This window comes from Coccidioides immitis (assembly GCF_000149335.2).
Source record: "Coccidioides immitis RS genomic scaffold supercont3.4, whole genome shotgun sequence".
NCBI lineage: Eukaryota > Fungi > Ascomycota > Eurotiomycetes > Onygenales > Onygenaceae > Coccidioides > Coccidioides immitis.
The window spans coordinates 3,854,222-3,869,906 of NW_004504311.1; the positions used below are offsets into that span (position 1 = coordinate 3,854,222).

The window sequence follows — 15,685 nt, forward strand, 5'->3', positions numbered from 1 at the left end:
GGGCAGTTTTCCGCGTTTGAAGATTTTCAATAGTGGCACGTGACTGATAGCCCCTTATCGCCGATTATCACCGCAGCGACCAGAGGAGATGCGTTAACCAACAAACTAATTGCTGGGACCATTTGAGACGAGTTTTGCAGCCCGGGAAGGGAGTCTAGGAGCAGGACGGAACGGATCTGCCCCACACAGAGACAATGGCTTCGCAAAAGGACAAAAGCAAAGTGCACAAGTTGTCGCTGAAAGGTACTAGTTACAGCGGTGAAATCCCGAGTGTTTATCTGTTTTGGGCTGATTGAGGGGTTCCGGTAGGCTCAGCGAAGCTCGTCGCAGAATTCGTGAGTCTCTGCCCTTCAATAACCCAAGACTGGTATCTAACGTCGATAAGTTTGAATACTCGATACATTCCATCCTGTAGGTGTCACTTGACGACCAGGCCACATCCATCGTCGCTAACTCGGAGAAGGTTTCAACGAGGTGTATATCCCGCAGACGACTTCACAGCGTAAGCAGCAGCAGCCAAATGTGACCAATGATCCGGTTGCTAACAAATTTTTTGCAGAGTTAAGAAGTATGGGCTTAATATGCTTGGTATGTCTAGATTCTACTTTGTCTGCTAGCTTGCTGACCGGCAGTGTAGTGTCTGCCGACGACCAGGTCAAAGCCTATATTAAACGGATCATGTCACAACTAAATAAATGGATGCTCGGTGGGAAGATATCAAAGCTCGTCGTCGTTATCACAGACAAGGAAACAGGAGAGCATGTTGAACGATGGCAGTTTGATGTACCACACACTCAGCCGTTGGCTTTAATTGGGAATCGCGCGACTGACTATCGCGTCATAGGTTGAAATCTTCAGCAAAGGCCCTCGGAGTAAATCCTCTGAGAAGAAAGCAGACAAAGAGAATGCTTCTCCGACGTACGTGCATCACTATACCTCTCCCTAGCAGTAACGGAGAAGTTGCTCCTGCAAGCTGACACGCTCTGCCCCCCTAATCCAGTGATATGAGCGCTTCTGCACAACCGGAGAAGTCCGAGAAGCAGATCCAGGAGGAGATCCAGGCGATCTTCCGCCAGATCACCGCATCCGTAACATTTCTGCCTATGCTCGACGGCAATTGCACATTCAACGTTCTTGTGTATGCAGATGCCGACTCTGAGGTTCCTCTTGAATGGGGTGATAGCGATGCCAAGGAGATTAAAAACGGGGAGAAAGTTCAATTGAGAAGCTTCAGCACAGACAGTCATCGTGTCGATACGATGGTTAGCTACAGGTATGGACTGAAGCATTCCCTGCTGATCCCGGAGCCTTTGTAATGAGCTTTTTGACTGACGATCTCTCGCGCGTGCGTGCAGGCTTGCCGAATGATGTCCGTAGGGTTTGGAGTACGGAAGGATGGAGAGTTCCCGGGGGGTTGGGTATATGGAACTGGCGTATGGGACAAGTTAAACTACACTTCATAGCGATTGAGTCTATTAATGGGAATTTCTGTGTTGTCTTTGCATCGTTTTCTCCGTCGCAATTCCTCCCGCTCCCGCCCGCAGCCGGGGATGATGCCAAGGCTAACGGATAGATATGGTCACGTGATGTAGCCGGCCCGCAGCGAGAAATTTTGGAGTCATCGCGGGCGGGCAGCGAACAGCGAGACAACACGGGGAGCGTTGAGCTGTGTCCTGCTAGCTTGCTTCAAGATCAGAGGCCTTACTCCAGCGAATTTGTCTCTCACCGGTTGCTATTATTGTATTATATACATAGTATTACACCTAGGAGTCGGACTGATCCTCGTTGCCAACCCCGCCATCGACTGGATTCAAGCGCCAAAGAAGCGACGTTGCGACGGCTCCTAAGAGGTGGTTATCGTTTGCACCGCAAACGGCATCTTTCTGCAGGAATAAACCATTGTTGCAATACCCCCGTTATACCACCTAAAACAGCGTTGAGCGGCCCCCAATCGACAGCTTCTTACCATGATCCCCTCTTGATCCCGGCACGATGCAAGCTGTGGAGGGTGTGCCAATAGACCCTGGCAAAGCCCAGGTCGTCGATAGGGTTCCCAAAGTTATTAAGGAAATCAAATTCGGCGTTCTGTAAGTACCATTTACATCGCTCTGCGGCTCGATGGGGACGAGCTAACAATCACCCAAAAATCCTCTAGAGCGAGTCAAGATATCGTAAGCCAGGCTCTCGTCGAAGTCTCCGACAGAAAACTTTTTGACCTTGATAATGATCGTGCTGTTGCTCGTCATGGCCCGCTGGATGGGCGCATGGGCATATCGAGTAAATCCGGCACTTGTGAGACCTGCGGAGGCGCTTTGCAGGAGTGCAACGGCCATTTCGGTCATGTCCGACTCGTTCTACCGGCTTTCCACGTAGGATACTTCAAGCGAGTCATCGGCATACTACAGGAGATTTGCAAGGTAGATATTGATCTCAACTGTTACATGCAGAAGCTGGGGCTAATGTCACTCCTCAAACCGTAGGATTGCTCACGAATCCTGTTGCCTGAAAATGAGAGGCGTATATTTCTGAAAGAGATGAGGAGACAGGGAATCGATAATCTACGGCGCATGCAAATCAACAAGCGGATTAATGACCGGTGCCGGAAGACTCGAACGTGCTATGTCTGCCATGCCGTCAATGGTGTCGTTAAAAAGGCGGGAACGAGCGCCCTGAAAATCACACATGATAAGTTTCGTGCTTTCAACGCTTCTACTTCTGCCAAAAAGGTACCGCCTCCGAGCAAGCTGGTGTTCGACCGGTCCTTTGAAGAGGCCAAACGCTCGAACACGGATATCGAGAAACACTTTAAAAAGGTGCAGGATGATCTTAATCCCCTCCGGGTGTTGAAACTATTCCGCCGTATCTCGGATGAAGACTGCGAGTTACTCGGCTTGAACCCGGAGGAGGTGCGGCCGGAAATGTTCCTTTGGCAATATATTCCTGCTCCACCGGTGTCCATTCGTCCGTCAGTGGGCCAAGAGGGTGCAAGTACCGAAGATGACCTGACTGCGAAACTCGGGGACATCGTTCAGAGCAATATCAATCTGAAGAATGCCATAAATAAGGGTGCACCTGTACAAACTATTATTGAATGCTGGGATTATATGCAGCTTCAAATTGCGGTTTATATTAACAGTGATGTGCCCGGTCTACAGAAGGCGGACTTTGGAAAGCCTATCAGAGGCATCTGCCAGCGTCTGAAGGGAAAGCAGGGCAGATTTAGAGGCAATCTCTCAGGGAAACGTGTTGATTTCTCCGGCAGAACGGTCATTTCTCCCGATCCGAATTTAAGAATTGATGAAGTTGCTGTACCGCAGCTTGTCGCGATGAACATGACATATCCCGAGAGAGTGACAAGATACAATAAAGAAAAGCTCCGCGAACGAGTTCGGAACGGGACGAAGATCTGGCCTGGAGCAAACTACCTGTCCAAAAGAGGCACGACTTTCAAGGTCTTCTTGAAGTATGGCAACCTTAACCTCATGGCAGATCAGTTAGAAGAGGGCGATGTTGTTGAACGGCATTTGGAGGATGGCGATATCGTACTGTTTAATCGACAACCCTCACTCCACAAACTCAGTATTCTTTCTCACTTTGTCAAAGTGCGACCACACAGAACATTCCGTCTGAACGAGTGTGTTTGCAATCCTTATAATGCCGATTTTGATGGGGATGAAATGAACTTGCATGTTCCCCAGACGGAGGAGGCCAGAGCTGAGGCAATGGAACTGATGGGGGTTAAGAACAATTTAGCTACACCCAAGAACGGAGAGCCTATCATCGCCGCCATCCAAGATTTCATCACCGCTGCATACTTGCTGAGTAGCAAAGATAATTTTTATGATCGGGGATCGTTCACTCAGACCTGTGGCTACATGCTGCAACCGGGTACCAAATTCGATCTTCCTCCGCCAGCAGTGCTAAAACCGCAAATGTTATGGACCGGAAAGCAGGTGTTTAATGTGCTGATGCGTCCGAGTAAAGAGTCTCCTGTTCTTGTCAACCTAGACGCTGCATGCAGAGAATTCAGAGCACCCAAAGGGACCCCAAGAGATCTTGATCCCAACGACGGTTGGCTATGTATTCGAAATTCCGAAATAATGTGTGGTGTCATGGACAAATCGACTATCGGATCTGGTAAAAAGGATTCAGTGTTTTATGTCATGCTTCGTGACTTTGGACCGCAAGTAGCCGCAGAGGCTATGAATCGACTCTCAAGACTCTCCGCTCGGTGGTTTACAAACATTGGGTTCTCCATCGGTATTACGGACGTTTATCCGGGCGATTCACTGCTTCAGGCAAAGAAGCAGCTCGTTGAAGAAGCTTATGCGCAGTGTGACGCGCTGATTCAGTTATTCAAAGCCGGCAAGCTCGAAAAGGCTCCCGGGGGTGATGAACAGCAGAACATGGAGAGCCAGATCTCTGGTATTCTCAGTAAAGTTCGTCAACAAGCTGGTGAACAGTGTATCGCGGAATTAAGCAAATGGAACTCTCCTCTCATCATGGCTACGTCTGGGTCGAAGGGTTCTACTATCAACGTTGCGCAAATGATTGCCCTCGTGGGTCAGCAAATTATTGCAGGGCAACGTGTACAAGACGGCTTCCAGGATCGAACCCTGCCGCATTTTCCCAAGTACGCTCGTCAGCCACCTGCAAAGGGCTTCGTTCGAAACAGTTTCTTCTCCGGGTTAATACCATCTGAATTCTTCTTTCACGCAATCTCAGGACGCGAAGGTCTGATTGATACTGCGGTCAAGACTGCAGAAACGGGTTACATGTCCCGTCGACTCATGAAGTCGCTTGAGGATTTGTCGAGCCGTTACGATGACACCGTAAGAAATTCCTCATCGAACATCGTTCAGTTTCAATACGGTGATGATAAACTTGATCCGGTTGACATGGAAGGTAAAGCGAAACCGGTCCACTTTGACCGGACGTTTACGCACGCAGAAACTACCACGTACAGCAAAGAAGATCGAGGTTTACTTCCGTCGGAGGTTATAGACCTCTGTCGCCAAATGCTTGCTCCTGAACGTGCCAAGCTTGACCGTTTTGATTTACTCGGCAATAGTCTCGAATATACTGACCGCAGTGATCATGGCATTGATCAACTCGAAAGTAACCGCGACTTCTTGCAGTCTATTGAAGATTACATCCAAGCCAAGGCTGATAGGCTTCATTCTGTAACCGGAACTGAAGCAGACACGCTTGAAGGACAGATGGCGTTATCACACACGGTGAAGCTCTCCGCAAAGACGTTAACTACTTTTATCACGTCGTGCCTCACCAAATATAAGAAGGCCCAGGTTGAACCCGGCCACGCTGTGGGTGCTGTCGGCGCACAGTCCATTGGTGAACCCGGCACCCAAATGACTTTGAAGACTTTCCATTTTGCGGGTGTTGCTGGCATGAGTATAACACAAGGTGTTCCCCGTATCAAGGAAATCATCAACGCTTCAAAGGAGATCAGTACGCCGATCATCACTTGTGAGCTTGTCAATAAGGAAGACGTGAGAGCTGCTCAAATTGTCAAAGGCCGTGTCGAAAAGACCTTCATCAAAGACATTATATACTACATAGAAGAAGCATGGACGAGTTCGGTCGCATACATCAACATCAAAATCGACTTCTCCACCATCCAAGCTCTCCAGCTAGAACTTACACTTCGTGACATCCTCAACGCGATCAAGAAGCATAAACGCTTCAGATCCGATGATTTGAAATTCCGCTCCTTCGGATCGCACATTCACATCTTTGTAGACCAAGCCACGACCAAAACCTCACTCACCAAAGCCGAACAAGCCGCCACCGGTTCAGATCCTTATATCCGCCTCAAACACCTGAAACGCCTGCTGCCTACAATCCAAGTTCTTGGTCACCCTCAATGCTCGCGTGCGATTATCCGTACGGACGAAACCAACACCACTAACACCTTACTTGTTGAAGGTTACGGTCTCCGTGCCTGCATGACTACCGACGGTATTTTCGGTACCCGCACGCGAACCAATAATATTATGGAAACCAAGGACGTTTTAGGAATCGAAGCGGCGCGCACCACTATTGTTGATGAAATCAGCGATGTGATGAAGGACATGGGCATAGATCCGCGTCACATGCAGCTGCTCGCCGATGTGATGACTTACAAAGGTGAAGTTTTAGGAATCACACGTTTCGGACTGGCTAAAATGCGAGACTCTGTTCTACAATTGGCAAGTTTTGAGAAAACTGCTGATCATCTCTTTGATGCTGGTGGTGCGGGTAGGACCGATCTGGTCGAGGGTGTGTCGGAGTGCATTATACTGGGAAAAAGTGTATCATTAGGAACAGGAGCGATGGAGATGGTTAGGGCGATGAATTTCTATGAAGGCCAGATTGGGAAGAAAAAATCTGTCTTTGAAGATGTCTGGAAAGACATTATCGAAGCACCAGCAAAGGCGAGGAGGAAGAAAAAGGTATAAATACAAAAGCATAGTGGCTAATTTTGGCTAGAATGGTGTTTCGTGGGCGGTTAACTACTCGATCGTTTGGGCTGTATATCAACGATGTTATGAGATATAATTGTATAAAAAAGTGATTCATTTAATACTACTGCATAACGATAACATCCACTTCCACTAGGTTAATAAACTACGAGTCCTTAAGAGACATACTATATTTCTCATCTTTTTATTTCATCCTTCCATTAACCTGTCAGATGCTCCTTGTCTTCATGAGGCTAACGATTTAGCATCCGGCCCCGACAAACTTGTAGATTCCCAGGACGTTCCCCTCAGAGTCTTCTGCGTACATGATCTTTCCATGGTCTCCCTCTGGATACTCGCCGCTCAGCTTCTTCCCGCCGTTCGCCACTATGGCCTGTGGAACTGATTAGCCTCTCCACTGGACGGGTGCAAAGAAGAAAAGATGCAAGAAAAGCACAAGACCATACCTCCATGGACTTATCCAAATCCGCCACCATGTAGTACATAGTAATACCAGGCTTTCCGCCCTTCTTACTAAAATTCGAGCTACCGTCGGCTTGCTTGTATCGCTGCATCACCTCCTCTGAGACAAGACTCAGACCCCCGCCAAGATTCCCGAGGCTCTGGTCCGGGTATCGGAATATCGCGACTGTCTCATTGCAGGGAGAGCCCTCTTCAGCGGCAAGCTGGGCTTCTGTCTTCTCTGGCACGGCCATGAAGGTCCAGGAGAAGACGCTGGAGTAGAAGTTTTTCGCTTCCTGGGGAGTTAGCAGTGTGGATGATGACGGGAGTAGGGGAGGAAACTGAGGAGAGGGATACCTCGTTCGGCGTTTGTGACGGGGATCTCGATCCAGCAGGGTGAGCCGTTGGCCGGGGGAGTCCAAGGAGCCATGGTTGAGGTAGGTTTCTTTATTAGTGTCTTTGGTGGTGTGATATAAGGTGGACAACAGGCTGTGGATGAATGTGGAATGACCAGCAGAGCAGAGAAGAGTGTTTGATGCAATGAGGAGAGAAAGCAAACTGTGAGGAAACGACGGAGACTTTATACTTTTCTTTGCACGCACCAGCAAGGTCTTCTGAGCACACCAAGGCCCTACCATCCCCGTTGAGTTTCAATTGATCTCGCATCCAAAAACGAGGCCTCCGCTCCACAACGAGCTCCATATCTGAGGTTTGCCAGCCATTTCTCCCAGAAAATTCAGCAACGGAGCTTCAAATGCCTGCAGAATGACTCAGTTTACTCCTCATTCCTCAAGCATGGCCTCCAATCGGGGGGAAATCTCTTCGCCACTCTGCTGCAAGACAGGTCTTATCGCAAGGTCAAGCAGAGCGAACTGGGCCCGTTGACACGTCAACCGCGTTCTCATATAACCGGATCCGGTTTAGTTCCTCTTATCCTGCGACACGGGCGGAACACGAAATCATGTGGCTCCTTCGCTTCGCTCTTGGACTGGGAGTTTGCTGGATGGATGCCTGAAAGTCCCCTCGTATTTAAGGTTTCCAAGATCTTGGATTGAGCTGTGGGGAAATTCGAAGCAGCATTGACTGTGGACTTGTCTGCATGACCGGGAGGATAGTCCTGAACGTCTGTGGTTGTCAACCCAAGCAATGTACGCCTATAGGGCCCATGCAAATATCTGTCCCAATAAATCGATGAGTGTCCTGACACCGGCCAAAGACAAGGAGAGAAGGTAGGCTCCGCTTCGCAGGCCATCAGGCAACTAAGCGAAAAGGTGAGAGCATCCTATTGGAAGAAGTGGTACAGAAGCGTTTTCATTTAAATTATTTCAAGCAGCGTGCAAAACGGAAAATACATGCACGGTGTACCGTCTGCATCGGCTCATAGAAGCAGCCTTGGGTATGAGAAAGGAAAAATATACTAGCGAGAATCACCAAGTACTGGGTGTATTGAACCAAAAGGTATAGGGACAGAAAAGTCCGAATAATACAAAAGAGATGTATCCTCCAACAAGAATTATAAGCCATACACCAATGCCACAAGCGACGCCATATGAAAAAGTTCCGGATCCATGTCTGAGTTTCGTCATGCTCTCTCTACGAGATAATAGTCTCGTCCACGACAAGCAGTCATGGAGAATCACATATACAAGGTAAAAGCAAAAGGTAGATAACGAACGACGAAGAAGAGGTCACGTTGTCGAAAACTCTATTTGATTTCATTATCATCCGAGAATGGACTCGATCTTTTAGTTTGATCGGATGAATCGCTTGATCTTTGGGCTTGACCATCCAAGATCCGGTTGGAGGATTGGCTGCTTCGATGGCGGTGTGTCGACGTGCTCTTAGAATCGATGCTTTGGCGTGAGGGGTTGGAGATCCCTTCGGGGATGGCGGAGGATGTCGCAGAAGGTGTGGCGACAGCGCTAGAGTCGGTAAAGGGACCACGTCTCTCAGTGGGCGAGTCGTCGATTACTGTGAATGCTGTCGACTGCACTGACTCTCGGACGTTGGGTCTTCGTTCTTGGCGCACAACCTTCTCGTTTGACGGTAATTCGACAAGGCCAGGCTGTCCCTTTTCCTGGGGTGAACTGGCATCTTCGTCGATTGGGGTGGCTGGAGAGTTTTTGCTTTCATCTTCTGCGGGTTTCTTGCCCTTTGGTTTCGTGACGTTGATTGGTCGAGCAACCGCCGTCCGTGCCACAATCGAGGAACCCATAGGCATCTTTTCTGACTGTTCCAGCTTGGCGGCAACAGCGTTGGCCTTGTTGATCTGTGTGACGGTGATGGCGGGTACAGCGGGCGTTGAAGTGGTGGGTGAAGGATTTGAGGAGAGAACGGGTGTGCTGGAGCCGGACTTGACGCTGACCATGGCAGCCTTGGCACGCAGGGCCTGTTGAGCGGGAATCGGGCTGACGATGGCATTGTTGCGGTAGATGGTGGTGGCGACGCTGCTGCGTGCCAGGCTGGGAGCGATACTCCTGCGGGTTTCCTCGGAGGTACTCGACCACACAGAGTCACGAATATCACCAGGCATGAAGTAGCGCTGATCGTAGTTGCCCTGGACAGCAGGGATGGGGGGCACGGGAGGGACCATGGAAGGGGAATCGGGCGGAGAGCGATTGGTGACTCCGGGGATGTAGGCGATCTGGATGACGTTCGAGGCTCTGGTGAGGACGGTGGACGCAATGGATCCAACGGCCGACATTCGCCCTCGCCGTTCAGCTGCAAAGGCGGCCTGCTTCTCAGCGAATTCCGGGCTCCAGTCGTCGTACTGGTCTGCCTTTCGCTTCTTCAGGTAGTACCATACAATGGCCGAAAGCACGACGAGGATGGAGAGTCCACCGATGACACCACCGGCTATGGCGCCGACGTTTGGTCCGGATGGGGCGGGGGATGGATCTGAATCAAGAGCCTCCACACAGACGTTTACCATACATGAGTCGCAGGTGGCAGGTCGACTAACACACTCCTGGCCGGCGGGACAGTTAGGGCAAGGATCAGGTTTGTCAGGGCAGCCGACAACACAGCGGCGGAAGGGGTGGCGCCATGAGATGGCGCGTGAGACTAGAGCACCACACCAAGAGTGTCAGTGAAAATAAACCACGGAGGCCCCAAAGCGTGCGCACTTACATTCATGATTGGGGTTCATCTTGGGTGTGAGCGGTAGGGGGGAGATTGAGGGTTAGAATGGGTATATCATCAAGCAGCGAAGACGAATCGGGCGGGAAGTGAAAGAGAGCGAGCCAGTCAACAGCGCCAGGCGAGAGATGGAGTGAATAACAGAAAGCAAAAAGCAGAAAGCAGTCAAACGAGCGTCAAGAGTTGGACAATTGGTGGATTTCACATTCAGAAGATCAACTTCGAGAGGGTGGAGGTGGACATCGCTGCGGGACGGCGGTCGATGGGGGAAAAGGGGGGAGAGAGCGGTTGAACAACTGTTGGGCAGGGATGGGTTAAACAAAGGGAAAAAAAAGGAAAAAAAAGGCACAACAGAGAGAGATCAAGCCAGAGAAGAAGATGGATCCAATATGGTGGTGATGGTGGGCAGGATGAGCGCTTAAGCAGGAAAAAAAGAAATAGAAGAAGAGGAAGAAGAAGAAACAAGAGGGAGAGAAGAGAAGATCGAGTCGCCGAGAGAGAGAGAGAGAGAGAGCGGAAAGTCAGAAAAAGCGCAGAACAGCGGGAAATACATCACCGTTACATTGTTACGTCTTGGCGGTACGGTTTAATTAGCCCTTCCAGCCAGTCAGCGGCCGTAACCGCCCTCCCATGCGGCCAGCCTATCCCCGTCGTTACCGTATCCGCCGTATCGTTTCATTTCCGATTGCCTGTTTCTGCGTTTCGCAGCCGCAAATCACACCCACGACAGCTGTAATGCGCTAGGAACGCCAATACGCAGACACACCCCTCGAAGCCCTGTCAGTACGGTACGAGCCAGTACCAATTACGCTGTATCGCTCCCCAAATCAGACACATCAAAAGCTTCCATCATCGCGATCATCATCAGTGTAGAGTAAACAGCGCATCTTCTGGCTTCGCCTTTCACACACACCCTCTCTCTCTCTCTCTCTCTCTCTCTCTCTGTGTGTGTGTGTGTGTGCTTCCCACGGCCACTGCGGGCAGCGTCATCATTTGGACTTCTCCCAACAATGGCCAGAGGCTGTGCCCCATATGCTGAAATTCCAGCAACACTGATTAGCCAGTTCGCTCCATCAGTCAGTCTTTGTGAAACAAAAACACCGCTTCATTGTCCACCGCCCAACGCCTCGAACCGCCTGTCGACAAGCAGCCAGCTTCCCCCAGTGGCAGATGCGGGCAACGCTCTACTCCGTCCCCCTCAGCTGCAAATGTCCACTTCCAGAACAACAACACGCTGCCCGCAATCCTCAACCTGTCCGTCTCTCAATGTTGATCATCCCCTTCCTCCCCTTTCCTAGCCATACGCATCCATGGGATTCCCTCGTCGTGAACCCTGCATTGCGCCGTGTCGTCCCACCGCCGCGAGCAATGGTCTTGCGTGGTTGCGCCCAAGGGTCTGGATCCCCATTCATCAGCGATCCCCTCTCCTGTCTGTGTGTGTATCTCTCTCTCTCTCTCTATCTATCTCTCAACCCCCCTACCGTGCCGTCTCTTTGTCGCACATTTCTCTTCCTCTGTGCCTTAATGTCTTTGAACTCTGCAACTTCCCCGGTCCCAAATTCAACCTTGATCGTCCCAATCTCCTGACCTTGGACCCGTATTGACAAGGAATATCCAACAAATCGATAGCGCCCCCCGGGGGGGTGCACCATCAGCAAGCACCCAAGCATCTTCACCGACACCACCCGACTCTCCTGCCCATCTGCCGAGACACTGATCGTCCGTCGTCGTGGACATCTCAGAATCATCTCCATGCGTCCATCAGTCAGTGCCATCAATAAAGCCTCTGCCGGCTTGTCCAAAAATAGCTTCCAGCTCTGTAGTTCCGTAGATCTCCCATGGGCTGCCCGTATCCATATACATACATATGTCGTCGTGAACTATTTGGCGGGGGAGAACGCTGGTGCCCAGCCGAAAGCCACGCTGACGTACCTCAACACGACCCCCTGTAAGCTGTCCACATTAAACCATTCGTGCTCGTCACCGGTTTGAGTGACAGAGAGATAAGAGGTCTCTTTCAGCTCTGTCTCTCGTTCAGGGCATGTTCTTAGCTATGTAGATTCGTAGCTTCGAATGTCGGGGCCCCCGTGCGTTCCGTGGGGGAGACGTATGGATGTACAGCACATTCGTTGGCAACAGGACAGACCTTCGTTTGCGCTCGAGACAGTGCAAGGAGGGCAATTAAAAAGTGATGTTGCATATTGAACAAGCCAGGACACATATTACTGTTCCCTTCATACATATTAATTTAGTTGGCTTTGACAGGCCCAACGACCGGTGATATCAAGAGCGGTTGTTTCAGCGTTAGTGATGGACATTTTTGGTGGCAGAAAGAGAGTTATTTTTTCAGTTCAAAATATCAAAACTTGCTGTTGGATGATTTATTTCACTGAATGGCTTCTTGGTTCATAGTTAAGGCAAGGCTACGAGGCTGGAAAGGGAAATCCTGACAACAAACCTACCTTCTCCAAGGCTGCACCCTCAGAGATTATTTAGAAGTGAAGACGCGTCCCTCCCCTCCCTTTCCATGTCCTTTACAGATAGAAAGAGATGTGGATGGGTACGGTGAGCAAGCGTGGCCATTCAAAAAGTCATCCCTAGAGCAAAGGCGGCACTGCTGCGTGTCATGCGTATATAGCATACTCTTCTGGCCTCACTTGACACCCCCCAAAAAATCACTTGTACCCCTTCATATGTGTTAAAAAAAAAAGGAAAAAAAAAAAAAAAAAAAAAAAAAAAAAGGCCGTCACCCATAGACATCATAACTCATAAGGCGTATAGAGAAATATCCATCAGACACGGGCCTTCATCTCTTCCAACACGCTCTTCACACAGGCCCGCCTTCCTACTTTCCAGTAGTACCCTACCAACGCAGGGTATCGATCCAGCAGCATCTTCCCCTTGTTGTCCAGCGCAATGCTCCGCAGCACCGGCCAAAACGCACAGTCGTCGATTCCAAAGGTGATTGGAGCAGATATATATGTCTGGCCCGCCGGAAGGAAAGATGCAACGAAGTCAAGATGTGGTGTGAGGGGTTCGAGAGAAACCAACAGATCCTCCGTAGATGGAGATGGCGGACGACTAACAATAGTGCGCCAAGCGTCGAGGAGTTTGCCTGCACGCTCCAGGCGGTCCTGCGGTCCGGAGTCGTTTATGGGTATGCTTGGGTCAGGGGTATCCTGGGCCCGGCGATGGGTGCCAATATGGGTTAGTATGTTGATACTTCCGGAAATGCAGGTTTTGTCGTCGGAGTCGAGGTATATCGGTACATCGTCGCCAGGTGAGGGATCGAGAGTCTCTCGGACTGAAGGCGGGAGGTCACTCGCGGATTGCAATACATCATAACGAATTCCATTTTCGACAAGGCACAGGAGAACCTGGAGATTCGAAACCTCATCGCCGGTGAGAACGACCTTGGCTGAATTGGTGACTGTGACAAAGTTGACAACATCGAACCCTTCGCCGTAGTGCGCATCCCAGTCAAACACCGTCTGCTGGTTCTCCTGCCCAAAGGCATGAATCAGTCGCTCTGTCTCAGACGCCTCTCCGTGGATGATTTTCCCGGCGTTGTCTTGAGTCTTGGAGCGCGCGCCTTGACCCCAGATGGTATCCAGCTCGGGGTTGATGAAGGTGCCGATATGCCGGAAGGTCAGGGAGATCCGTTCTCCATTGAAGGCCAGTTCTTCGGGGCCTTTGGTGGATTCCGGACGCTTGTCCTGGCGGATTCCATGTAGCCACTTCATGTTGGAAGTCTCGCCCAGGATGAAGAGAGAGTTGTGGGGCAGCGGAACCCGCTGGGACTGGCGACCGGCATCTCCAGATTCCGAACGCGGGGTCGCGGAAGCCTTTGTTCGCAGAGTCATGACCCTCTGGGCGCCGAGGCTGACATTGCAGATGGACGAGCCGCGGACGATGTCGAGGGTTTTATCCGAATGCTCAGAAATCCGGTCTTCTCCGCTGCGGTAGAGCTGGATCAGAACGTGATTCAGCGGGTGTCCAAGGTGTTTTTCGACGATTTCTCGAATCGCGTCTACGGTCGCGGTGAAGGGAAGCAGTGGAGGTGACTCGTCTGCAGGGTGTCGGTAGATGGGAATTGACCCGTCAGATTGAACGGCACCCTGGACTGCAACCAGCCGGGGAACCTGGCCGGACATGTGGTACATTTTCTGCCAGTTCACCTCGTCCCGGAGCTTCCGGAAGGAGTTCTCTGGGAGAGGCAGGTCGTAAATGACCTTTGAGTCTCCCGAGCCAATGGTGTCACCGGGGCCGAGGGTAGGGACCGCGGAAGTCCTCTGCCGTCTGGCGGGCCTCGCCCTGGTTGTGTGACTGTAGGAGCGGGGTGGGTTCCGGTCTTGGTTCTGGTTCTGGTTCTGGTTCTGGTCCACGTTGATGTGAGCGTCGTCGTCTTCATCTGTCCGCAGACGGCGGAGGGCTCTCGATAGCAGGGGAGAGGGGGGCTCAGCGTCATCGACCTCGATAGTCTGTGACGGAGCGATGCCCTCTTTTGTTGTTGTTGTTGTTGTCGTTTCGGCGGGCAGGTCGGGGCGAAGGGGTCCCATCTCCCCCTCCCCCTCCCCTTCTCTCAACAGCTCTGCACTATTGACGGTGTAGACGCCTAGGAGCTCGGTCATGCGTCTCCGGGCGTCTCTGTGTTTGGAGAAGCGGCGGAAGCCCAGACAGTCCTCGACGAGCGTGACGGTGAAGCCATTCCTCACGGCGTCGAGGGCGGTTGCGTAGACAGAGACGTTGGACAGGGCGCCGCAGATGTAGATCTCGGTGATGAACTGGGAGCGAAAGGAGAGGAGGACGTTGGGGGACTGGAAGGCGGAGTAGTCAGACTTGACGAGGACGGTGTCGGCGCGGGAGTCGATGGCGGAGAGGATGGCGGGGGGGAACTGGGCGCCGGCGGAGTCCGGGAGGCAGCAAGGGTTGGCGTGTTGCTGGTGTTCAGCGAGGAAGGCCTCTGGGTCGCTGGAGCTGTCGGAGCTGACGAGGGCGACGTCGCCGCCGGCGGCCGGGCTGAAGATGTCGCGGGGACGGGTGAAGAGGGTCTGCACCCAGATGACCTTCCCGGAGGAGCGAAAGTGGGAGGCGAGGTCGGGGATGCGGGCGAGGAACTCCGGGGTGTTTGGGACGAAGAGGGCGCCGTCGGGGGAGACGAAGTCGTTCTGGAGGTCGAGGACGAGCAGGGCGCGGCGGGTGGAGATCTGGGGGATATTCTGGAAGAAGTCGGGAGGCAGCATGATGGCGAGACAAGAAGAGAAGCCCCAGCAGGGCCAGCAAGCAAAGGGGGAGCTTTGTTTTTTAAATTCGGTTTTAATCCTGTTTTTATTCTTATTTTTATTTTTAGTACGGAGTACGGAGTAGTATAGTTATATACTCTGTATATATATATTTATATTTTTGTGTCGAAGGTGAATGTGGCGAGCGACCACTGATTATAACTAACTCGTTTTTTTCTGCTTGTGGTGGGATTATTTTCTTTTCTTTTCTTTTTTTTATTATTATTTATTTATTTATTTATTGTTTTTTTGCTTGCTCCGTACTCCGTACAGAGTACTCTGCTCTCCCGCTGGCAGCCCAGACTGGCCATCCTTGCAAGGGTTGTGCAGGGGATTGCTCGG

General features: G+C 51.2%; 5 protein-coding genes across 5 annotated transcripts; 2 read left to right on the forward strand and 3 right to left on the reverse strand.

The window, feature by feature from the left end:
- Positions 1-122: 122 nt before the first annotated feature.
- Positions 123-1,484, forward strand: CIMG_05635 (HORMA domain-containing protein). The gene is made up of 9 exons (XM_001246193.2): positions 123-243; positions 310-335; positions 386-411; positions 464-502; positions 560-588; positions 638-783; positions 845-918; positions 1,001-1,273; positions 1,356-1,484. Exons 1-9 carry the CDS (start codon positions 195-197, stop codon positions 1,366-1,368), a joined length of 675 nt encoding a protein of 224 aa, XP_001246194.2. The 5' UTR covers positions 123-194; the 3' UTR covers positions 1,369-1,484.
- A 209-nt stretch (positions 1,485-1,693) lies between these two features.
- CIMG_05636 (DNA-directed RNA polymerase III largest subunit) lies at positions 1,694-6,458 on the forward strand (the record flags this gene model as incomplete). The annotated part of the gene is made up of 3 exons (XM_001246194.2): positions 1,694-2,087; positions 2,156-2,417; positions 2,481-6,458. The coding sequence occupies exons 1-3, from the start codon at positions 1,993-1,995 to the stop codon at positions 6,456-6,458; spliced, it is 4,335 nt and encodes a 1,444-aa protein (XP_001246195.2). The 5' UTR covers positions 1,694-1,992.
- A 265-nt stretch (positions 6,459-6,723) lies between these two features.
- Positions 6,724-7,353, reverse strand: CIMG_05637 (uncharacterized protein; the record flags this gene model as incomplete). Its single annotated transcript, XM_001246195.1, has 3 exons — positions 6,724-6,855; positions 6,929-7,215; positions 7,281-7,353. 3 exons carry the CDS (start codon positions 7,351-7,353, stop codon positions 6,724-6,726), a joined length of 492 nt encoding a protein of 163 aa, XP_001246196.1.
- A 1,275-nt stretch (positions 7,354-8,628) lies between these two features.
- On the reverse strand, positions 8,629-10,071 carry CIMG_05638 (uncharacterized protein; the record flags this gene model as incomplete). The annotated part of the gene is made up of 2 exons (XM_001246196.1): positions 8,629-9,986; positions 10,053-10,071. 2 exons carry the CDS (start codon positions 10,069-10,071, stop codon positions 8,629-8,631), a joined length of 1,377 nt encoding a protein of 458 aa, XP_001246197.1.
- A 2,782-nt stretch (positions 10,072-12,853) lies between these two features.
- On the reverse strand, positions 12,854-15,304 carry CIMG_05640 (isochorismatase family protein; the record flags this gene model as incomplete). The annotated part of the gene is made up of 1 exon (XM_001246198.1): positions 12,854-15,304. One exon carries the CDS (start codon positions 15,302-15,304, stop codon positions 12,854-12,856), a length of 2,451 nt encoding a protein of 816 aa, XP_001246199.1.
- Positions 15,305-15,685: the final 381 nt, after the last annotated feature.